Source organism: Erpetoichthys calabaricus, chromosome 11 (genome assembly GCF_900747795.2).
Source record: "Erpetoichthys calabaricus chromosome 11, fErpCal1.3, whole genome shotgun sequence".
NCBI classification, from domain to species: domain Eukaryota; kingdom Metazoa; phylum Chordata; class Cladistia; order Polypteriformes; family Polypteridae; genus Erpetoichthys; species Erpetoichthys calabaricus.
The window spans coordinates 41,880,136-41,906,359 of NC_041404.2; the positions used below are offsets into that span (position 1 = coordinate 41,880,136).

The 26,224-nt window shown below is 38.5% G+C and overlaps 1 protein-coding gene across 1 annotated transcript in view; it reads left to right on the forward strand.

Annotated features, from left to right (window-relative positions):
- Nucleotides 1-10,630, forward strand: part of LOC127529640 (protein diaphanous homolog 1) — a 57,689-nt gene extending 47,059 nt beyond the window's left edge. Inside the window, exon 10 of the mRNA XM_051933857.1 lies at nt 9,818-10,630. Within this exon, the coding sequence (XP_051789817.1) occupies nt 9,818-9,987 (170 nt within the window). The 3' untranslated portion in view covers nt 9,988-10,630. The remainder of the gene's footprint in view (nt 1-9,817) is intronic.
- Nucleotides 10,631-26,224: the final 15,594 nt, after the last annotated feature.

Below are 26,224 nucleotides of genomic sequence, written 5' to 3' on the forward strand. Positions count from 1 at the left end.
TGAGCTATAGATGACTACATTGATGTAACAAAGTTAGAATGAGAGGTGAAATGGCTAGTAACAAATAGTTAAACGCTGACAGATGTTGCACTGGTGTCCTAAAAAGCACCTCAAATAACTTAAACACATTTAGCTGTGGAACAGATTGAGGCACTCACTCATTTTTGTATTTATTGTATTTATACTGAACATTAAAACATGAAAGTATTTTACAATGCTGTACTTTGAAACATTTTCAAATTCTTACAGCCATTAAGGAAATTCATGTCCAATCTGTATGTTTTTGGCAATTTTATATTTAGCATCATTGTCATAGAAGAATACAGATAATCTTGTCTTAATCAGGTATAATTTGCTATCCATATATCTGTCCTTTCACTTATGTCCTGAATCATCATACATACACATGTTTACTTTTATATTTATATAATATATATATATATTTATATATATATAGATTACAAATTTATAAACTTATTTGTGTTCTTTGAAGGTTCTTTAAAAGCTAAAAAGATGAACAGGAAGGAAGGCAGGACAAGAAATGGACATTGGTACATTTAGAGAGAGATATACACTGTATGGCCAGGAGTTTGTAACTATTTGACCGTCACACATTTATGAGCTTGACATTCCATTCCAAAACCATTGGCATAAATGTAGGGAGTAAGTTCACCCACCCACTTAACAGCTTTAACAGTCTTCACTCTTTTGTGGAAGTCTGTCCAGAAGATTTTGTAGTGTTTCTGTTGGAATTTGTGCCCATTCAGCTAAAAGAGCATGTGAGTGTCAGGCAGTAATGTATGACAAGAATACCTGGCTCACAATCCGTATTACGGTTCATTTTAAAGGTGCACAGTAGGGGTGCAGTCAAGGTTATGTGCAGGTCACTCATGTTTCTCCTCATGCTGAAAAAGAAAAAAACTTTCCCCAAAGTTAGAAGCACACAATTGTCTAAAATGTGTTTGCCTGCTCGTCTGCATTAACAGTACCCTCCATTGGAACCAAAGGACCTAGCCCAAAGCCTAAAAAGCAGCCCCAGATTATTATCCCTCACCCACCCAACTTTACAGTCCATAATATGCAGTCTGGAAGGAAATTAGACAGTGAAGTGTGTTTAGATTCAGAGTCTAATGGCAGCATGCTTTATACCACTCCTGACAGATGACAATACTCGTAGTGATCTTAGACTTGTGTGTAGCTGCTTGGCCATGGAAGTCTATTTTATGAAGCAACCGACATATAATTCTAGCACTGATGTTGCTTCCAGGAGCAGTTTGTTACTCTGTTGTGAGTGATAATAGGCCATTTTTATATGCTTTGTGCTTCTGCACTTTTCAGCTCCACTCTGCGAGTTTGTATCGTCTACCACTTCATAGCTGTTGTTCCTCCTCGACACTTCACAATTATAGCACTTACAGGTGACCGTGATAGATCTAGCAAAACAGAAATTTCACAAACTGACTTGTGTCAAAGGTAGTATCCTAGTACAATGCCAAATTTATGTCACTGAGCTATTTAGTATGACCGATGGTACTACCAAAGTTTGTTAAAGGAATTGCATGGCTGTGTGTGTGATGTCATAATAATTTGTCTTTTTTATCATTTGTCATTCTTTCCAACCATCACATTGTTTGGTTTGTAACTGATAGATATTGTTACCCCAAGCCTTTTGAAGCCTAGTTACACTTGCCATAAAGGTATCCTTCATTGAAAATTCTTGTGATTTGCAATCACCATGGGCTTTTTTCAATAGTAATGAATTTTTATAGATACGTGACCATGGAGTAACCATGGTACCTTCATCTGGACCAATCTATTAGCATGTCGGAAGGCATGAATGTAGAAAGTTCGATGTTGGACTGATACTGGGTGATCATGCTTATGCACTTTTGTGTATAACTGTTGACACATGTAGGTAACTTCTAGACAGTTGCTGAAGAACAATACAACACAGCACATTAGTTGTTCTTTAATCTCTTAAGATTAATTATTTTTTGGAAATTAACCCCAATATTTTAGTTTTTAGTTATTTTTGTATGTACTGGTCTCACCCCTAATTCCATGCAACATAAGATGCTCTGTGCTAAGTGTGCTACATGAAACTTAACTTTGTTTTAATGCAGGATTTTCCTTTTCTGTTAACAGTTAACACTTAGAGCATTTAACTGTTCTGTCTGCCTTTATCTGAATGTAGTTCAATATGCTGTATTCCAAGTACTCCTAACTTCCTCTTTTTTAACCAGTGTAAACCCCAAGAGGGCTTTTGGAATTGGAGGCTTGTAGAAATGTTAGCAGATGTGAAGTGTGCTCCCACACAAATGGCTAAAGTTTCTTAACGCCAGCCAGTGACTGAGAAATTGTTTCCATCTGCTCTTGTGTGTCATTCCCATTGTACATCATGTCTGAGAGTCCTGTGTTCTCCAAGGACTAATTCAACTGCTAATAAATAACCACAAAATACACACCATACACTTATTGTATTGCTCTAGCAGTAGCACAGCCTAAGGTAGTTTAAAATCTCAGAACAGTAATTGTACATAGTTTACATTTTTTAGCCCAACTGGAGCTTTAACAGTTGATGTATTTGGCCAAATTATAGGTGTTTAAGTAAGAAGTGGTCATCTCATTAATAGCAGGGAAATGTGGGTCTTTAATTTGTATTTAAAGGCACATGATCTTCAGTAAAGAAATTCTCAAGGAATTGTTTGAAACAAAGAACACCCAGTGTTGCTCATTTTACATGCCAGTGTCATTCTACCTGACTTTTCTAACAATTTTCAGTTGTAGCCTTCATTTACATATATTATTTTTTAAAATTACACTGAGTTGTAGACAGGTACAGCACATTCCCTGTATTATCAATTGTGTAGTTTGGCTGCCCAGTGTCTCAGTGATACTACTCTTTGACTCTCTAAACTAATTTAGTTTTATCATAACAAGTACCAGTTCATAAGCATAGGTTCTCGTGTCTGTAAATGTTAACAGCCAATGTGTGCTCTACCAAAAGTGCATCGCCTACAGTGCCTCCAAAAAACTGAAGAACATTTGTGGCTGCAAAGAAAGAATTTAAGCAAGTGTTTTTGACTGTAAAGACAGAGGAGCATTTTGTCAACATTTTTGAAGAAGTGTCATCAAATAGCCTCTTTTAAATTTTATATATCTCTTTTGTCATTTGGTTTGAAACTGAGCTACTACTATAGTGAATAAGTTATGTTTGGCTTCAAAATAATTTCCATCTTTAATGTTACTCCTTTTTATTATTCTTGCCAGAGGTTACTAACAGAGCAGCATCTTTTTTTCCAGAGCAGTTGTGCCAAAAATACTTTAACTTAGAGCGAAAGTTGCCCATTTATCACCTGAAGGAATGTTATCCAATGAAATTAATTTTCATAGATTTGTAAAGCTTCTGCAGCATGGGCATAACTTTGGTATCCTGTTTAGTTAATCCAAATAGTATTAGTGTTTAGTGTTGTAGTTCTTATGTATTCTTTATATCCCTGCTCATTTTTTAACTTAACATTTTAAATATTGCTTCGTTACATTGTACCAATTCAGGGAGCTCTGATTCATTATTCGTATTTGGCCTTTCCAAAAAAAAAAAAATGCTAGTGTAAGATTTTACACAAATAAGGGTTGTGTCCCCACAGTTAACTATCTCCCAGCACAAGTCTATTCTGGGTTATGGGTCTACTTTAAGGTGCTGCTTTTCAGTACACAATATAACATTCTAGGAAAACAGAACACAGAGCCTATCAGTGAAATGAAAGGAATGTAGTCATCAGGGTTCAATGCAATAGACCAATAGATAGAGAAGTGTGGCAGTTACTTCATCCTGTAGCATCACTACTTTTTATCCTTTCGCCTCTTGTCACTTTGTGCTTTTTAAGTCTGCACTAGAGCACATTTTCGTATCTTCCAGAATTATGTTTTTGTCCGTAACCCACTGAAACCATGTTGTTATTTGTGCTATTAATAAGTCTCATCTTCCACCTTGTTTAATTTATATACCTGAGCAAAACTTAGTAGTGCAAACCTTGCCATTTTACACCTCTTGTTTTAAATGCAGAGAGGGGTGACAATGAAGCTTGCTCCAAGTTGAACTTTGACTTTGATTTGCATCCACGGCAGATGGCTTCATTCTGAAGCAAGTTGTGCTTTTCTTTATAACTCTTTGGAGTGTAGGCGTGACATCATGCTCGGCCGCCTGCCTGTCTTTTTGCAAGACGGCTGTCCCTTCAGGCTCATTGTTTCATACTCAGATTAAGATGACATGCCTTTACGTCAGCTTTGTGTCTCATCACAATGGTTTGTTCTTTGGGTAAATAACTTTACAGCAGGCTTTTAGAGGCCCAGCATCCAACAGCATGTGTTTCCACAAAAGCTTTTATAAGTAAGTATAAGCTTAATGGTTTCATGGCAAATGTATGAAAGAGGTATTGAATATTCTTGGATAGTTTATTTGACATGAACAAAGTGAATATTTCTAATGTTTCTCTCCATTGAGCTCTTGAATACTGGTGAATCCAAAAACAAATCAGGTTTTAATGCACACAGAGTGTGTGAAGCATCCTGAAAACCTACATTGACTTTGATGGATTATCCTTAAACTGTAATGCTTAAAAGTGTAGTGGTGCATATTCTCCTATTTTTCCAGTCCCTTCACCACAAGAAGCACAAGCAGGAGAAATGCGGTTTTCAAATGCATTTCTCCTGCATGCACACAGGATTCCCTGTCTCTGCTTGACCTTTCTTTTGCTGCACAGCTTTCCCTAACCATAGATTTTTTAAGCACTGCCTGTTGTTGTCGTATGCATTTCCTGTAACAGTAGTACATTAACTGACTTTAAGTAGGTCAATATTTTTTATGATAAATAAGGAAGGCATTCAAGTTGATAGATTAGATCCTTAGCCATCAGTCACCTAACTTTTGTCACTTGTTGCATAATGAAGCATGTTTTGCTTTTGACAGTTAGTTATGATTTAAAGAGAAACAAATGCATTGTACAGTCTCTGCTTTTAGTGTATCCAATGGTTAGCACAATCCTTACAGGTGTATAATGTGCATTTATGGAATTGTCAGAGATTAGACTCTGTTATGACTTTACTTGATCATGCTGCCAAACTGTATTTCGGCAAATGTTGTCAGTGCTGGCATCCAGTGTTCAGCATGGCAGGCTGTACTGTACATTGTGGAACTTGGTAAAATTACCTGGTTACTGCATATTTGTATGACGACGATGAGGGAAAATCATTATATGTATCCATCAAGCCAGTCAAAAGCAATCTTTCATTAGCAAGTCACATATGGGAGGGTTGAGTACATTTTGTGAAAACTGTATTTTGTCTGTGTGGCTCTGTATGGAGACTTTGCATTTAGAAGCATAGAGACAGAAAAACTGTCCATGTCAAAAAGATGAAAGGCAAGAAAGTACATTGAGATGTTTAATTTATTGACACTCCTTCCAATTTCACTCTATGCATAGCCACAATCTGCAGTGTGAGTGAATGTAGAGTTGGTCCTTTAAAAATCGTTTCTTTTTTCTATGTTTTAAAGTTCACAAAGAGATCCTTTTACATTTTATGCAAACTTGTTTAAAGCAACTTATTTAGTAGGTGTTTTTACACAAAGAAATATTTTCACCCCATGTTTTAAACAGTTTTTTTACAAAAGAGGATAGAAAGTAATAATAGTAAATTTGTGAAAACAAGTTTGTAGTTTGTGTCATAAAAACTGCCATATAAAGCCAAATTAGTTATCAAGGCCAGATATTGAAATGAAACTTAAATATGTCTGGCAGTGTGAAGGAATGGGGAACATAGTGGGACAGAGGGTGTTGTTTTACCACCTGACATTGCTTACACCCAGTTTTAAATTACAGTCTTACGTGTTGAGTTACCATATTTGTTTTTAGACTATTAACCTTTCTTGATTCACAGATATACAACTAGTTTGATCAGCATCAGTGAACAGGCTGGGGTATGTGCATTAGTGTATACTGCTATTGAAGAGTTCCCTTTCAAAATGTAGTCCTTTGCACTCATTTCTGCCACAATGTGTTCTGGTCCACAAACCAGACGGATGCTAAATGACACACTGTGACATTTCTCAACTGGATTGGTGGAAAACTTTAAACTAGAGGGATTTGTATGGTATTTGGGAGAGGAGCAAGTGAAATAGTACTTCCCAGTTCCTTTGCCAAATTATTGATTTGCCTGTTTTAAACTGGATATACTTAGTGTTTACTTAAATTATCACCCAGGAACAGATTTTGTAATTCATTATGTTTTACAGAGGAAGAAAATTAATTTTATTTATTATGGTTCTGTTTACTGGGGATATCCTTAGACATATTGGAATTACTCTCTGTTGAAGTGCCTTGAGAATGGGAAAGGCGCTATTTAAATAAAATGTATTATTATTTTGTTAAAAGGTCTGTGATATTGCTTACTATGAAATGTGTTATACAAATAATGATTCATGGGTTCAAAAAAGTGTGACTGTACCAAAGGGAACAGGAGTAAAATGTTGAGTTGTCCTTGAATTAATGTGCCTGGTGCCCTTGTATCCTTAATGATACGTGAATATTTATTTCAAATCTTAAAAATGCAATGTTGCTCATTTCTTCCCCTCATAGACTCCATGCTGACCTTGTATGAAATCTCTGGTTCCATCAGCCTGGTAACTTTCTTGGTGCTGTGATGTCATGTCCTAGCATGTGCCTGAGTTCTGACACTGTGTGTATGTGTTTCTGTTACACTTGGCTTACATGAACTTGAGTGCTGTGTGCATTTATCCAGATAAGGTCTGTTAATTCCACTCTATTTCAATTTTATTACCTTGGTGTTCTGTTTTACTACTAAACCCTTGTGCTCCCTGTGACACAAGTGTCTCCCGCATGGGTTTGCTTTTCTGATGATGTATTTGTCGTGTCTCAGAATTTTACTCTTTGTTCAAGTGTTTCTTATTCCTCTGCAGCTGTGTGTATTTTTGTATTCACTGTGGTCATGCTGTATGAGTGAATGAATGTGTGACATCTTTTTTGATGCTGTTTTACTGTAAAGTAAATCACTCTGCTAGTGCTTGGCTGTATTGTGAGTATGTGAATTAAAAATCTATTAAGTATACATGAAAATGCATGCCATCCATTAAAAGGACATAAGCTCACGTTTGTGAATGTGCCATCCTCCTCCATTTGCTAACCTTGATTCATGTGAAGTTGTGTATTTTGAATTTGAAAATTTCAGTTTCTTTGCTTTTCGGAAGTATGCAGTCTATGCACACTTATATAATACCCTATCTAACACAGGCTAGAACACACTTCACATGGGGACTTTCCTTAACATGGTTGCTTCTCTGTGTTGGGTAACTTTTAGACCACATGGCTCAGTAAGAATTGCAATCCTGACTGCAGCACAGCTGCCAGGGAGGACCTCAATAATGGGAAAGACTGGGAATTGTCCTCTTTTCTCATCCTACATTAAGCAAAGCCTTAACCTGGCCAGTATGTGGTCATTGACACTGAGCAGTATTCCGTAAAAGCATGTTGAATATGGCTCTCTTTTTAAGTGCATCTTGTACAGCTTTAATATACAGTCCTTTATACAGTATATCCGTCTTCCTTTATGACCATGTCAGATTTTATCAGTGTGCCCACTAAAGTTCAGATCTCTGTCCTATACAGTTTCACTAATCTGAGGTTTATTAATGATTCCTGTGTTCTAGCAAAGCAAAGAATGTGTTGTTCCGACACATGCCATCATGGGGTCACTTTTTTTTTCTTTTTTTCTTTTTTTTAAGGAATGAATCCCACATATTCATCTGTAGAATTCCAGTTGAAAAAAGCAATCACATATACTGAAGATTATTAAAGTAATAATAATAAATAATACATTTCTAGAGCACATTGCATGCAGCTTAAAGTGTTTAATGGAAAAGTAAAATATCTATACAGTTTCATTACTGAAATAGGAATAATAAGGATTAAAAATAATAGCATTAAAAGTAAAGTAAATAAATAAACTATGCACAGTATACTTTAAAAATGTGAAATTTCTTGTTCTAAAATTAATTACAGAGTAATAATTAGTTACAGATTTTAAAATTGGTATACTCGGATGGCAGCAGAGGAGAGTAAAACAAAAACTCCATTAACACAGAACCTGGAGAAACTAAAATGTCTGGGGGACCTTAGACCTTAGTATTTCAAGAATACAAAGATTTGTTAACCTAGGCAAAATGGCAGCCTAATTTTTCCTGACTCTTCACCATTAATTCTGCATTAGGAGATACTGTGTTATATTTATAAGAGCAGCAAACTGCATTTCTGGTACAAATCTCAGTTTTAGAAATCAAAAATGATCATGCATATACTGCCATCCTAAGAGCATGAAAACTATTGACATACAGAAAAGTTTATGGCATGTGATTGTCAGTGAAGCTTCAGCCACCACTTGTCTGTTAATTTTGTGTACATTTGATATGATGCTGATGGAGAAATGAAGTACCTGAACTTGCAATCAGGTCTGCACATGTCCTTTATTTTGTATAGGCTGCTTGCCATTTCCACAGAGATAAAATTGAGACTTAATATATTGTGTATGTCTAAATTTTAATATCACATTGGTTTTCCTGTCTATGTGATTCTTAACAAAGAAATGTCATTGTGAAAAGAGGTGCATGAGGAAATTGTAGAAATGAGAATTAAGCTCATTATCTAATGACTTTTTTGCCCCAATATTTTCATCCAGCTGTTTTGTTAAAATTCATGAGTGTTTTCACTTGAGCGTTCTTTCATGCTCCCAGAACCGCTTATGCAAAGAAATGCTTCTTGTTTAGCATTTTAAATAGAGTTCTACTTAATATTGTTTGGTTTCTTTATGTACGTTATAAGTATTTATCTTGAAGAAGTCTTGTGGATTCATTTTGTTAACACTTGACACATTTAAAGGCCTAAATTTGGTCTGTATGTCGCCTCGTCTATTTAGTTCAATTGTGTATTACAGTTGGAGCCTGCTTTGGTCTTATTTTTTATGGGTATGGGAGTGGTGTTTTCATTCACTACAAGTCAAAGCTGTGGAACAGTTTTTCATGAATGATGTTTCTAAATATGGCAGACCATGTCTAACTTAGGATTTACATGGTGCTGCACATTGTTGTCTATTGTCTACACCCTTTTCCTCCTCTTGACCTCCATAGCTTCCTGGGGTTGCAAATGATGTTCTACTTTTTATGTACTGTTCTTATGCTAGGTTGTTGCACAGAGCTTCACTCGATCCCAAGTAGAATGCAGCATCAGGTGTGTTTTCTGTGATATAAATTGTAAAATTTCCATATGGTACACACCATACTTACAACTAAGCTAGTCACTAGGTGGTAATTTTTAGTTGTATGGTATTCTCAGTCTTTCTGGAATGTTTGAGTAGCATGGTCAAACTAATGCCATGCTAGAAAATTCCCCAACAGCACTGCCCTATGCACATAGACATAGACAAATCAGCACTTTACATAATCACATTCAGAATAAAATGTGTGCTTCATAGCAAATCCTCACCTTTGTCAGCTAAGACAAGGGTGTAACAACAGTGTTGCTTTGGTTAGTGTGTGCTCAGGGTTGTTTTCAAATTGTGCACAGACTTCTTTGCTTCTTGACAACAATAATAGGTAGCAATCTTAACTGAAAGCTGTTAACTGAAGTGTATACTTTATTTCCAGGTTATTATTTGTCATCTTCATTTCATAAATAAATTGTACCTTTTATATGTCAATTTTAAAAGGTACTTACTGCTAATTATACACTATTTATTTTTAACTTCCTAGTTCGAAAAGCTGGCAATTCTGTGACTTCAGTGTTGGCAAAAGAGTTGTTGCAAGATGATCAGCCCAGTGTACCTTCGAAAAAAGAAAAGAAGGAAGAGAAGAAAAGAGTTGACGTAGCACAAGAATCCCTGGACGATCTCCTGGAAGATATACCAGCCCGATCAAGCTAACGGTTAAATGTGCTGCCCTAATAGGTCACTTTGACATCTCTGCCATGAACACGCCAACACAAGGGACTTGGCTAGTGGAAAGCAGCAGACTTTTTCTTGATGGTTAATTGCTTCTTGGGAATCTGCTTTTACACGTTTTGTTGTCACTGGAATAATCAATAATGAAGCTGCACTTAGGATGTCTGCCCCCTAGTGGCAGCATCCACAATGAATTAATGTCACGACTCTTCATTTAATTTACCAGCTAAAGACAAAAACAGAGTTTAGTAAGAATGAGATTGGAATTTAACAGGTAATCCTCAGTGGAACTCAGTGGATTATACATTTCTGGTAACATAGAAATACATTAGCACTGAGTCAAAGACAGGCTTTTACTGAATTTTACTGTCCGACTGCCTCTGTATTTTTGTTGAGTTTTTTGCATTTGGTTTGTCACACGAAGTGCCAATGCATCCAAGCACATGCACACATTAAAGCAAGGCTCCACAGGCAAAGCTACCCATAGAAATGTGTTAAACTTTTGTGTTTTATTTAAAATAATTTAGAATATTTTTGCTAGAGACCTGTTGTCCATGATGTGTAATTTTGGGAAAATAGAGATTATTTTGTTTTCTTGTAATTCACTGTTGGCGCAAGGCTCAGTGCTCAGCTAAAATAGTCATATATATATTATATATAAAATATATGTATATATTATTATATATAATATATATATATATATATATATATATATATATATATATATATATATATATATATATATATATATATATATAATTATATATATAATATATATATGTGTGTGTGTATACATATATATGTGTTTTTTTTAAATACATTTAATTCTTATCCCTGTCCACAGTAAATATATAGAGAGTTAGCAGTTACACTATATCCTGGCTTTGCAGCTCCCTGTTTTCCACAATTCTCTCCACAGCTTATATTTCTTTAAGCACCATATCTAAGTCTGAAAAACTACATCTCATTAAGTGAACTGCACATTTTGACTACTAAATCTGCAATAAATTTAAATAAAATGTAAAAAGTCATTGTAGCCATTTCAGCCATTTTTACAATGTCGTTATAGAGAACTGTCATGAACAAGAAACAGTTCTCTCTATGTATTTGCCAAAAAGATATTTGATTAAGTGTTTATGGTATTAGGCATGACTTGTTCTACACTTCATTTTGTAGCTCACAGATCCCTCAGTTCTACAGTTTTCCTGAAGATGTATACATTGGGTTCTTGTCATTTAAGGTTTCATCTGTTTGTGATGTCTTTTTATTTTAAGTCTGCTCTCTTGAAATTGGGAAGGTAAGCCCTCATGTCACATGATTTCATTGACCTGTCTTCTTGAGGCAGAATTGTACACAGTTAAATGATACGGTTATCTTCAGAGTTTTGTTTCTTTTTGTACTTTTTAATTTCGGTTGAACCTCTTGGCTGCCTGTTATAGAGTTCCTCTCTTTGCAGATATTCCCAGTGTTTTTTTTTCTATAGAGAGTTACAGAATTTATAAGCCATACATTTAAGCCCAGTGTCAGCTTTCACCGGGCACCAAAACATGCATCATTTTCAGAGGCCACAGGTAGGGTTGTATGGTTTATAAGAGCTGGGGTACCTTTTGGGACTTTGGCACACTGGCAGAGTGGGCTTTTCTCCAAAACAGGCTGCCTTACTTTCAGTAAGCCTCACTGTCGATAGATTGATTTGGGAGCCGTCTGGGCACATAGCCCACATCTGGAGCCAAGCTGACTTGAAGGTCTTTTTGGAATTATTTAATAAAAAGAGAAAAAAAAATCTTTTTCTGGTTGTTTTTCTTTAAGAATCAGATGGCAGAGAGAGGCTTAGCAAGTACACTCATAGCATATATGGCTAGGGGGCGACATAAGACTGTGAAATGATGAGCTGCCCAGGGGTGAGGTGGGGTGCTCATTTTTCTTTCTCGCTAGCTGAGAAGTGTTTTTTTTTTTTTTTTAAACGTAGGAGGGAGAAGCATGATTTTGTTTACCCTTAAAGAGAGCAGACATGCAGTCTGTTCCAAGTGTGCGCATTCTGTTGCCATTCAAAAATAAATCACATCCCCCACTGTATAGTAAGGTTTATCCTGTTTTGCAGGATTGTACTGTACAACCTGTGCTTATTAATTAAACTGAGTCTCTTTTATCTGATCACCACACATAAAAATATACAAATTTTCATATGTGAGAAGCATAAATGCTTGGAAAAATGTTTCTATTTATCAGTGCATACAGTATAAAGAGCTACTGGGTTTATATGTGTGTGGCTAATGTCCGGTTTTTTTCATCTCTCTAAGGAACTTAAATTGCCAGTTTTATTGCTGAAGGTTTATTTATTACTCAGTCTGGTTTGTATTTTTCTGCTCTTTTCTTTAATTTTGACAACAAAGTCACAAAAAATTCTCATTCATCTCAGCACTTTCAACCCAGGCAGACTAAAGCAATAGTGGACCTAAAGTCCATCCATCTGTTCTGTATCAGACTCGCATAATCCAATTTCATGGCTGCAGAGGAAAGGCAAAAACCAACCCTGGACAGGGCACTGTGCCATTGCAGCATTCATTAATAATGGGTTTTGTAGAGTCACACATTCAGTCGAACAGTTTTGGATATACAAGGAAAAACTGCATATTTCGTAAAACCCTTGTAGATGGGAAGGACTGGCAAACTCCACTCACTCATGAGCAAAGCACAACAAAAGATCTTGATATGCAGAATACCAAACAAGTTGTCTCCATAGACTGTGTGCTTTGTGCAACCATTTATTAATAAAAAGAGTTTTATAGCAGGAGCTCTTGGTGGACTGTGTGTCTTTTTCTGCTTGTGCCTTTAGCATTTCTGCATTTTGTCATTAGACATTCTTGCTGTCAAACCTTGTATCTACTATGTCAAGCAGATTATTTTCCATTTCCTTTTAAATATTTCACACTCTGCTCTTCACTGAATAACACAGACAGTATGGCGCTCATACTTCTGAACTTTGCTCTATGGTTTTTGTGGCATTGCACTCACTGGTAGCATGTGAGTTCCCTAAAGTCATACTGCAGCACTTAGCTTGTTGTGTTTTTAAGTGTTTGCATGCTAGGGTTGAACTGTGCCTCTTCCAGTCCTGTCACTGAATTGATGCTCAAAACTGTCCTCTTCAGATGAGAGGTTTCTGAGATATGTAAGCTACACCACCACTAGCCACTGAAATACTTTGGTGCACCCTAAGTACAAAAACACAGTGTAGCCACTGACATAAGCTCCCAAATACCTCACACTTTTTAGCTGAGGCTCTCTGCTGACATGCAGTTCACAGTATTTCTTCTTTTTTTCTCTTTTAGGTTGATACATCTAGAGTACGGTGAAATCCCTTCTTGCATTTGAGCATACACTGCCACCATGATCCTAAAGTATTACTAGTGAAGTGTGGGACCATACTGTAAAACCTCTGGATTTTTTCATTCTCAAGGAACACACAGTGGAACTTAATCAAAATGTTCTGAGCCTGAAACTCTGTAAGGGGCTAAACTAAAATATGAGAATGGCCTAATATTTTTTGCTTTATAGAGTATTTGTTTCAGAACCAAGTCAAAATGAATGCCAGAAATAGCTAAATTTGACTCACATGCTATCATTGAAATTCAAATTGTAGAAAATAATACGCCTTCAGAGATTCATTTTTCCAGAGTCAATCTGAAACCAGTCCCACTGAGCCAAAAATATGCTATATACGTCTGGAGACAACTATATGTGAATTGTGTTTAAAACTGGGTAGAAACCATTAGACAACTCACTCAGTGCCACATTTCTAAATCAATCCAACACCTCATGAAGGCAGCACTCAAAGAAGTGGTGGTGATTTTGAACTGCAAAGAGCAGTGGTGCTCTTGTTAACCTGATCCAATAGACAGTAAGATTCTATACAGCCAAAAAGTCTCCTAAAGTTACCCCTCAAACATTTTTGTGTTGCGTGTGCAGAAAGTACTTTTGCATGATAAACAAACTTGCAAGGGAAAAGCTTTTCTGTACACACCATTCAAAAACATCAAATGTGCACAATGTGTTATCACAAGTGTGCTGTGTGTGCTCTCTTTTGTTCAGCGTTGTGACCACAGTGTTGGAGTCAATGTGATATTGTAAAAATATGAATTGCAAAATATGCATTTGAAGTAAACAGTGTGTCACACCCTGTCAAAAGGACTGTTGTTAAGAGAACTGATAATGGAGAGCCACAGGAGATGCAGATTCCAGTACCCAACAAATCCGAATCCACTAATATGCCCAACAATAACAGCAGAACAATGTCAAGGCAGCACACTTTCTAACTGCACCTCCAAGTGAATAACTAAAGTGTATATTACTGTCTTAATTATTCAAACATGCCTAGCCAAAATAGCTGCAGCGTTTTAGCATGTACAGTATTGATAGACCACAATTCTTAACTTGACTGTTTGCTGTTAGAAGATACAGTGATGCAGTAGTCAAAATGATCAAAAGTTATCATAGTAGACACAGGTACTTCTCAAGCATGTGCACCATTCATTAAAATACACAAATTAATTACTAAGTGTCAGTTTGCTTGTGCTACTGAGCTCCTGAATTGATTTCCGCAGCTTTAGCTTTGTATTTTCTCTTACCTTCAAGTCTTTTGTTCAGTATCTGTTGTTCTCTCCCTGAAACTCTGGAGAAATCAGGGGCAGTTGTTTCAGGAAGAATCCCTGTGGGTGTAGCCTTGCAGTACAGTATTTTGCTGCAATTCACTACAAACGTGTTTAATGGGTTGTCCCCAGAATCAAGAATCACTTCTGGCACTGCAAGACTAATGTGAACCAGGACTACCCTACTTCATATTCTGCAGTCAAGAGATAGACTACAGAATTCTGCCATGGCAGGATGTCTCTTGAAGATGACACTGTGGTTTAAAGGAGAAGCTGTTGTCACTGAAGTTAATTATAATGGGGAACTGAAGAGTAACAGACATTTTTGGTATAAGTTGTGGGTCAGTTGAGGCCTTTTAAACATGAGCAGGATACATTGGGTGCCCAAAATGTTGACTCTTGAAATGAAGAATCGCCACATTAAATGTTCCGTAGAGAATCTCGGGCTAAAGAATTGTACTGGGAGAAATGAATGAATCATTTCATAACTTGGTATGAATTGCATGGACCCTTAAGTCATAGCAATTGGATAAATGGAAACTTGAAGAATTGCACACACTCAAGAAGCCCACATAACAGGTTAGTATTACACCAATTTGCTTTGCAACTGATCAGTGGAAAGCTGTTGACCCCTTCTAATTCACAACAATGTCCAATGGATTGCAAACGCTGCTGTGAGAAATTGTGGATTCAAAGAAATGGCACACCCATCATCTAATCCAGACCTAGCCACTGTTCCTCAATTTGAAGGTACAGTATCTTGTTGAACACACTATGCTAACAATGAGGATATTAACTAAGCTACACAGGAAACAAAGGAAAGCTTTGTAAACATTATAAAAATTATTCTTCACAGGGATAATGTTAAAAAATAAAACATGATTGGTTTTGCTGGTGTTTCTCCTAATAGCTCCAGCACAGAATTGATCTTGCGTTATACTGTACATGATGCACCAGCATTGACGATGCACTCTTTGGTCACTTGTTTACTTTCCTAAAATCCAGGATGAAGGACTAGTGGACGTTTGATTCTAATGGATTCATTATCAGTAGTCTACTCTGTTGACTTTGCTTAGATAAAAATGTAAGAATCTCTTACTGTCCCCAACATCTCCTCTATGTTACTTCTTGAAGCAACCTGAGTTCCATTTGAGCAAGTGTGTTGTAATTTGGTCCACTTTATGTAAATTTGTCAGGAGAATTTCAATCTTAATTCAAATAAATCCAAGACATTGAAAATTCAAAAAGTGTCATCTAAAAAGCCTTCTTTTCATCGGTTTTAAAGCAGAATGTCTGTCATTCAGTGTGACCTCAACAACTGATTCATTTAGTCTTTCAGAATTTCCAGATCAAGCTTATTTCAGTTTGTGTATTTTGTTTGCTGTTCACTTTCTCATCTCATAGCTGCTTGTGATAGCAAAACAGATCCTCGGTACAAGTTCCCAAATTGGCAGCAGAGTCACAAGGTGAGAACTCGCTGTCACATCAGCAGTTCATTTCTTCTTCTGCTTGAAGTTCAGTGAAGTTTGTGACAGTAAAAGTTACAAAATGCAATCACGGTGAAGTGAAAAACTTACTTGACTAGAAAGGAATGGAGGTGGAATGGCTCTGTGGCATGTTATACAAACAGTGAATAAATATTACACCAAAAACAATCTCACAACTGCATTGTCCACAGATTACTATTATTCTATGTTTCCCTGACATTGTGATTTATCGGCATCAAGGGCCAGTGCAGTTAATACTTTTAACTTTAGACTTCAACATAGATTTTAACTGTCCATTGGTTATTTATTGTATGTGAGAAAATTAGTGTTTTAAGATGTAGGACTAACAACGACATATCATGCAAATTATATGTCAGTTGGCCCTTGTCTCTAAAACTTTTTTTCAGCAGCTACAGGCCTATTTAGGCTCAGTTTTGCACTACATGATATTGTAAAATGCTATTAAAAACATGAATTATATTTACTGAGCAAATATGTGTAATTATATTCAATTTACACTCTCTAAACATGCCTGCATGTATTTTTTAACAATATCACATTATTATTATTATTTTTATTACTACTATTATGTCAATGAACAGTAAATGTTTTTTTGCTTCTCCTTTGTAGGATTAGTTGCCATACTGTCTCAGTTCAGACTTTCACCTCATGGAAGTGTGCCTCACCTAACAGATCTGCCTATGCTGGATTCAGTAAGTATTCTGACCCCTTTACTTTCTGCACTTTATTGGCATTATAGACTTTATTTTAAATGGACAGATTTGCCATTTTTGCCTGTCAATCTACACTCATAAACCCATAATGACGACATGAAGACATGCTTTGCCTGGTCATTGGCACAGGTGTAGCTCGGGATTGAAGACGACTGTTTGATCTGCTTGTGCCAAGCTAGTAAGTCTTGTTGCTTGAGGCATCTGTTCCTGTGCATTAAGGCTCTACACGTGAGGCGCTATAAAACCAACAGATGTAGTGAGAATGTGGATACTTTACAGAGATAATGCCCAGGCATGGAGTTTGAACCCGTGGTGCTGGGCAGCTGAGCCTGTGGTACCATGTTCCCCTCACACAGTTCTGCAGGTCTGATCTTGGTTTCATTTTGTTATTTCCAAAGTGTTTCAAGGGCTCAGTTTTTACAAACACTCTTCGCCTTGAAGTGCGAGCTGGTATAATTTTGAGAACAGACATTGTATTCTGCTGGATTATTTATGTAATCAGATAAATGTTTACTTTAGGGAAGTGTGGGTGGGCTGAATTCCTAATTACAGACGGACTGTTTGCATTCATGTGTTATGTTCTTATGCTGCATTGTTAACTATTAAAGTTTAGACTCGGCCATCACTCTGTCCCTCACTTTACACAAGTCACCGTCCAAACATTCAGACTTTTATGTATCAAAAACAAACCTTCATGCTGTCTACATAACTGCCTGGCACTGAGCCCCACCCTTGGCAGTTTTAACTGTATGTGCCATTCGAGAAGCTGCTTTATGGCTAGAACTTTATGTAACCAGCCAGCCATCCAAGGTGGTTTCCCCCTTCCCCTAAATACTAGCAGGACAGACACCAGTCTCCTGATACGCCAGCAGCCATACCACCTGTGCTTCAGGTCATCCATTTGAAGCTAAGCATGTTCAGGCCCGGCCAGTACTTCGATGGAAATACCATCTTGGAAAACCTGGGCTGCTGCGGGAAGAGGCCAGCGGGGGGAACTTACCCTGTGGTCTTTGTGTGGATCACAAGTGCAACGATGGAGGCAATGCGCTGTAAATGTGGCACCGTCCTTTGGATGAGATGTAAAATTGAGGTCCTGACTTTCTGTGGTCATAAAAGATCCCTGGTCATCCTATGAAAACAGCTGGGTGTTCCCTGATGTCGTGACTAATTTGCCCACCACAAATCTTGTCCATTCTGGCCCCCTAGTCATCCCCTGCCTCTAATTGACTATCTGTCTCACCCAATTCACCAACTAACAGCTGATGCATGGTGAGCATACTGGCGCATAATTGGCCATCGTCACATTCTTTACATGGACACTGCATACAGAAGGTGGTTGAAAGTGACTCCCCCTTGTCTATGAAAACTGCTATGTAAAGGTAATGTTGTTGTTATTATTATTACCCCTGAACTGAACAAAAGAGTTAAAAAATGGATTTATGGACTTTAGTCTATGAATGGCACTATAAAAAATAAGGGTTGACTTTTGTATGAAAGTGTGCTGTGGTTGTTTCTAATTGATCCATTTTTAAATTGTGGCAAAAGGCATTGTTAACTGAACTGCACTGTTCCCGAGAGATGGTCAGCTGAACAATAACACCAACAACGATCCCATAGCCTCCATCCACCTTCTTAAACCTGCTTATCTACTTCAGGGTCCTGTCCTAACGCTGTACTTTCAGTTTGTTCCTAAAGTCTTAAAAGTGACTCTCTGCAATGGGAAACATTTTAATAAAAGTGTGAACATTAAAACAGCCATTCTATGATACTGGTGGAGGAGATGATTTTTATGTTTGTAGTACTCCTTTCCTGTATTAGGGCAGTCATTACCGGACGGCATGTTGCAGGCCGTATTTTCCATTTTGTAACATTTGCCTCTCAGAGTTTATACATGTGATAGTTGCCAGGAACACAATGAATGTCAATTTTTATTGCGTATGTTGATTGTTTCTGTTATTCCATTTTGGCACCATAGTGCAGCAGTGGTGTCTGGGAAGCAGCCTCCTCTTTTCTAGATGCAGACTCTTTTCAGCATTGTGTAGGGGCTACAGCACTGCACCTCATACCGTAAGGCTGGGGGTTCAATTCCTGACTCTGACTCAGTTGCTGAACCTGCCAGTGCTGCAGCTGTAAATAATGGTGCTGATCCATCATCATACACACTGATTAATAAATGCAGTGTGACCGTTACCCTCAGGTGGGTGCTCCATTTATTTAAGAAACATTACTGAATGCAAGGGCGGAGTGCTTGAGCTGACACTAAACCCAAAATATGGATGGATGGATGGATGGATGGATAGATGGATGTGAATGGAACTATATGATAGATAGATAGATAGATGTAAATGGCACTATGAAACAGATGTGAAAGACACTTTATGATAGATAGATATTTAGAAATCTTCCCATTTTCCAAATACTTAATTCTGTTTTGTCATTTTCCTTTTAGTTTGCTTTTTTCTGCGAAGTGTGTTCCCTTATCTATTATCCTAATTGGATAATTAATAATTAGCCGAGTGGACTTGGGTGCAAATTTCAATAAATTTGATTGCAATGCGGCAAGCATTTAAGTGTGCTACATTGAGGTAATTTATCGTCATATGATCTTGGTTTTTAAGATTTTCATTATCATCCTCATTATGATTTTCATATTTTTTTTTTTTTTACCATAATGTATACCTAATAGTGTGACACTCAAAAGGCATTTGCCCTCGTGTCTGCTCCACTTCTTATTATTAGTATGCAATTAAGAGAGCAAACTCAACAGGAATGGGTGAATTAAAAGAAAAATAACAAAAGATTCAAAATCTATGGAAATGTATGAGTATTTTAAATTCCTTTTGAATGTTAATTCTCACGTTTCTGCTCTTTTCTAAATGCAGAATAACAGAAGAAGAAAAAAAACGGCCATTTTATTAAACAATGAGATCATTTTCAGTTAAAATGACTAATTGATTGAGGAACTGCCAGGAATAAAAATGTGCTGCCATTGAGGACCTACAGGACTAAACATGAGAACCCCTGCTCTGCACCAGTGGCTCTCAAAGTGTGGTCCATGAATGTGTGCTAGGTGGTCCGTGGGCTGCCCTTGTCTTCTTTCTTGCTAATAACGCCACATGAAATGACTCTAAGTTACCGACCATAGAGCTCCATCTCTGACCTTCTTGCAGATGACATCATTTATTTCTGCATTGGTCACATATGGTGGCAGTGATTTGTCCCTTCACTCTTTCAACATTTCTTCAATCGTGCAGTCTGTCTTTACCATCCAACCTAGGGCTACGTCTACATGACTACGTTTTGGTTTAAAAATGTAGATATTAGTCTCTTCTTGCCTGTTGTTCACACACTCCTGGCATTTTTAACTCTTGAAAACACAGACTGTAACCACACTCTGATTTGTTCATGCTGCATATGAAGCCTTTTTTTTGATTGGATCCTGCTCATTATAATGCCTTTGCTGATATACTCAATATTCCAACATAGCAGGCATAGCAGAGTTGCTCTCCGTGGCAATTGCTTTGTTGCTTACAGTGCCCTCCATAATATTGGAACAAAGACACATTTTTCCTTGATTTTCTCCTCCACTCTGCAATTTAATATTACAAATCAAACAATTCAAACATGATTAAAAAACACTGTAGACTTTCATTTCAGGGTATTTGCATACATTTCAGTCACACAAAACTTTTTCTCCATGGCCCCCTCACTTCAGGGCACCATAATGTTTGGACACAGCAATCGCAGGTCTATTAAAGCAGTCATATTTAGGACTTTGACGTATACCCCTTGTATGCAATGACTGTTCATAGAAATCACCATAGCAGTGGGAGCCGTGCAGGACCTCAAATTAAGGAAGTGCCTACCAATGGTCAGGTCTGGTCAAGCCTACATATTCACAATCCGATTCTTTGTGTCATTTTTTCTTCTTTGTACCTTGAGGTCTTACACTATTTTATTATGAGTCTGGTCAGGTCAGGTTGGGGAGCATGCACTGGTACAGTGCGTTGCCGCACCCACCACACAATGAAACAGCTCAGGTTGTAACCCCTCAGGCAGACACGCGGTCCAGTCCCACCCTCCGGAAATGACCCTGTATCTGCCGCAGCCAGGTGTTACATGGGCATCCCCTTGGCCTGGTCCAGCCACTCGCATCCCCAACAGTGAGGATCCTGTGAGCTGGATCACCCTTGGGGAATCGCTCCACTGTTGTGCTGTAACTGACGCTCCCTCGCAATGCAGGTAATGTGCCTCATTCAGGACTCCGTGAGCAACCACTCATTCCACATATAGTCAAACCAGTGGTACCCAAAGATTCTCCAAAGAGACACAGTACTAAAGGAGTCCAGTCTTCATCTCGGGTCACTGGATAGCGTCCATGTCTTGCAACCATATAGCAAGACAGAAAGCACCAGGACACTAAAGACTTTGACCTTCGTCCTTTTGCATAGACATCGGGAACGCCACACAGCCCCTCATGACCCCCCATGTTCTTCCAATCCGTCTACTGACTTCAGTACCAAAGGATTCCAGTCTTCGTCTCAGGTCACTGGATAGCGTCCATGTCTCGCAAACCACATAGCAAGACAGGGAGCACTAGGACTCTAAAGACATGGACCTTTGTCCTTTTGCATTGATATCGGGAGACCCACTCACCCCTTTCCAGCAACATCATGACCCCCCATGCTCTCTAATCCGTCTACTGACTTCATTGGAAGAGTCACCAGAGACATGAATGTCACTGCCAAGGTAAGTAAACCTCACGACAAGGTCAACACTCTCTCCTCAGATAGACACACTGTTGATGGCTGTGCCCAAGAGGTCATTAAAGGCCTGGCTCTTTGGTTTTTATCAGGACACTTGCAAGCCCAGACACTCAGACTCCTCACTCAGTCTCTCGAGTGCCCCAATCAGAGCCTCCATTGACTCAGTGAAGATCACAGTATCGTCAGCAAAGTCAAGATCAGTGAATCTTTCTTCACCGACAGATGCCCCACAGCCGCTGGACCGCGTGACCTTGAGTGCCTATAGAAAAAATAATGTGATAATTGGAATGCAGAATCTACCGTAATGAGTGGCTGTTGGCCATATATATATTCACCATATCTTCGACCTTGACTGAGTAGTCCTTGGTGTAAAAAAAATAATAATAATAAAATTTAATTTATATAGCACTTTTCTAGCTACTTAAACCACTTACATAGATAATGAGGAGGAACTTCAACATCACCAAAGTGCAGCATCCAACTGGATGATTCAAAAGCGGCCAGTTTGTGCCAGTTCACTCACTACACATGAGCTATTAGGTGGTGAAGAAGTGAGTGAGAAAGGAAATTAGGGGGCCAGAATGGACGAGGCTGTGAGGGGCAGTTTAGTTAGAACACTGGGAAACACCCTACTCTTCTCAAGAGGTGCTCAGGGATCTTTTATGATCACAGAGAGCCAGGACTTTGGATTTACATGTCATCTTAAGTTCAGCACAGTGTCCAATTACTAAAGTGATGCATATTGCATCCTGCAGATGGTCCAATGAGTCCACTAGTATCCTAACTCTTATCAAGTGATAACCACAATTTTCCCAAAATTGAATTCGCAGGGAGACTTAGTGCTTCGTTTTGCAAAAAAAAAAAATGGTGAAACAAGTGGCATTTTGCTCTCAGAGAAATTCATTTCTTTAACAAAACAAGAAAAGCAGTTTGTTCCTGTCTGGAAGATATTTTTTGCATTAATTCTGCATGCATCTACCAGTCATTTAGTATTTACGAAAAAAGAACTCTAGTAGATAGATACTCACTCACTCACTCACTCACTCCCTTAACCCCAAGGGGAAATTCACATACACCAGCAGCAGCATACTGTAGGAAAAAAATAAAAATCACCGGACTCATTTTCTGTCCCGTGTAGACATTTTCTGTTCTGATGTTATGATACCCACTTTTCTAATTACAATGACAAACTTGGTGACTGCAATCCTAAAGATGCATTGGTCATAGTCATAGGGAAGGGCAGTTGCTAGGTAACAATGTTAGCCCTGTACTGAGATTTTGCAGTAATGTGCCCAATGGGGTGTTTTACGGTGTCTTTGTAAAATATGCAGCACATGACATTTTCAGAAAATGCAACAAGTGCAACAGATTATCTGCATTACAAAGCTGCAAAAAAGTGTAAATGAGGCTTTACTAAGCAATATCCATTGAATTCCACCCTAAAAAAAAAAAAACTTAAAATCTCCTAAAACTCTTTTTAATGAGTTTCATAATCAACTGCAAAACAGATTTTAGTGTCTGTTTTGTGAAACCGCAAGTGAATCGAAGTGAATCTGTTTCATTCACCTCCGCTCTTGTCTTGCATCATATCATTTATGCTGCAGTTGCAGCCCCTCTTCCACGGTGTTCAGCTACAGTTAAGTCCAGCAATGGCACAACTGACATCTCTAATTTCAACGTGCCCATTTTCCCTGTTTAGTTTTAACAGTCACAGAGACCTGACAAGAAGGGCCCCCATGCCAGTATTCAGCCCCCAAGTAGACATTCATGAATATGGACGCCTGACGTCTGTTTGGGCCTGACAAACAAAGAGGATGGTGATGATAATGGAGGCCGTTTTCAAGGGAAATACAATGGCGGGCATTCTCCACCTCAGCAGACAATCCACTGTCTGTCAGATTTTAACTTTACGATCTGAGATAATTTGTCTCGGTTCTGTTAAAGTTGGAAGTACCCATTTACCATCTTGTGCACTTTTAATGTTCATTAAAGAGTTCAAAGAAATAATTGACGCTGGTTTGGCTATGGCCTTATGACAAAAGTGCAATTCAGCTGGGTGTCTGGAATCCCTCACCCCGATGTGTCATTGCCATTTGATGACGTTGATGGGCCTCACCAGGTAGGAGAGAAGACACCAGGCATCATTCATCTGCTTAATTTCTTGGCTTTTTGAATGAAGCATTGTGCTGTTGGACTTGAAGGAAAATTCATCCATCCTTCCATCTTGTTCAACCACTTTGTCAATACAGGGATATAGAGGCCAGAGCCTGTCCTAGAAGCATTGGGCACTGGACTGGAAACAGCTTCAGTTCACAAGGCACACACGGTTAAGCAAAAACAAATTACAGTCATGAATTAACCCGACATGCACACGCGCGCACACACATATGTGAGGTGTGGGAGGAAATTCCATGAAAGTGAATCCTTATAACATCAGATCACACATCGTCTCATTTACACGCCAGCTTCACTCTCACTAAAACTACACATGTGAGAACGAGAGGACTCCGCTATCTCATTACCGAGGTGTATGTGTTGAATGAATTTGTAGAACATAGTGAATACATTAGAGTAGCACATGGTGGAGGCAAGAACAGTAGGGAGGCTCAGTGGTTAGCACTGCTACCTCACAACTTCAGTCTTCAAGGAGCTGAACCTCATCACCTGGTTGTCTGTGTGCAGCTGGCATGTTCTCCCATTGTCAGGTTGGGTTAACTTCCTATATTCTCAAAAAACATGCAGTTAAATTAAAAGGCAAATCTAAATTGACCATATATAATTAAAAGCATGCAAGTGTGCCCTGTAATTGACTGGCACCTCATCTAAGTTGGTTCCTAGCTTGCACTTAAAGCTGCCTGATGTGAACAGTTGGCTTCATGGTAAACGCTTAAAGTGCATCAATAAGAGCTGATGTCCCAGTCTGTAGTTGTATTCGGTATTCCAGTGATTGAGGTGGAACAGTGGTAAGCACTGCCATCTGCCAGCTGGGTTCAAATGTCTGCCCATTCACATGTTTCCTCACACAAGATATGCACTTTTGTCTCATTTTGATAAAGTGTGAGTTTGTCTTGTTGATACTCTGGCATCCCATATAGGGATTAATGAATGTAGTGAATGATAGTGTAATAGAAATTTTCAACATTAGTAATGTCTTGGCTGAATTTTTAAATTAATTTAACGGTACCTTGATTTAAAGAGTATCAATTTCTTTCAAAAACCTCTTGGTATGCACAATGCTCTTTTGTCACATTCTCTTCTTTACATTTGCCCCTGGCCATGGCACAGTGTAGTATGTCTCTGATCTTGTCCCTTCTTTTAGTTTCCCAATGGTTATACCCTATTGTCATTCACCTTTGGCAAAGCTCCTTCTTCCTGCCCATACCCTGTTGTTTCAGTTTGCCTATCACTATGCCCTGATGCAGTTTTCTTCCGGCCACAAATCGTTGATGCAAACTGCTTCTTCGTGTGGTTTGTCTCTGGTCAGACTCCATTCTATCTGTTTGCCTATGGCCACACCCTAGTGTAATTTGTGTCCAGCCATGCCCCCTTGCTGATTCAATCTCGCCACACAAAAGCATTTTTCCTTTACCATGCCTCCCACTTGTGCAGTTTGCCTCTAACCCTGCCTTACTGAATTAGTCTGTTTCTTTCTTTGCAGTTTGTCACACCTCCTAATTCAGGATGTCTCTGGCCACACACCTCATTATTTCAGTTTCAGCTACAACCCATTCTTTCTCTTTGCTTGTGGCTCTGCCTCATTGTCTCTCATTAAACAAAATCATTTTGCCTTTTCCATAACAAGCACTTTGCTTCTGGCTCCGCCTTCTGGATTCAGTCTGTATTTTGTTTGTCTATTGCCATGTCCCATTGCCTCTCACCACACAAAAGCATTTTGACTTTTCCACGCCTCCTCCAGGTGCAGTTTGGCTCTGCCTATGCCTACTGGATGGATGCTGCTTTTACATGCAGTTTGTTTCTGGCCATTCCTCACAATACAGGTTGTCTTGGGCCACACTCCTTTTTTCATTTTGTCTGTGGTCTAGAACAAAGCATTTTGCCTCTTGCTCTGCCTCCTGGATTCAGACTGTTTATTCCTTTGCAGTTTGTCCCTGGTCACATCTTTACAATTATGGTTGTCTTTAGTTATACCCCATGCCTTTAGTTTCCCTATGGCCACACCCCCTTGCTGATTGTTTTTTGCTACACAAAAGCATTTTGCCTGTTCCATGCACCTCCCATGAGAAGTATGATTCTGGCCCCACCTCCTGAAAATAGATTGATTCTTGATGTGGTTTGTCTCTGGCCACACCCCTCTTTTAGTTTGCCACTAGCCCCACCCTTTCTTTCATTTGGACTATGGTCTTGCCCAACTGTAATTTGCGTCTAAGAGCAGCATGTGTGTCTGTCTCTGGCCCCGCCTCCTCACACCTAAAAATTCAGGTTATCTCTGGCCACACCCCCACTTTCATGTTGCCTGTGGTCAAGTCCCAGTGTAATTTGTGTTTAGCCCCACGCCCTCCCCCAGCTTTTTGCCTCTGGACCTGCTTCCTGCTTCTTCTTTGTGATCTGTCTCTGACCCCAGGTCA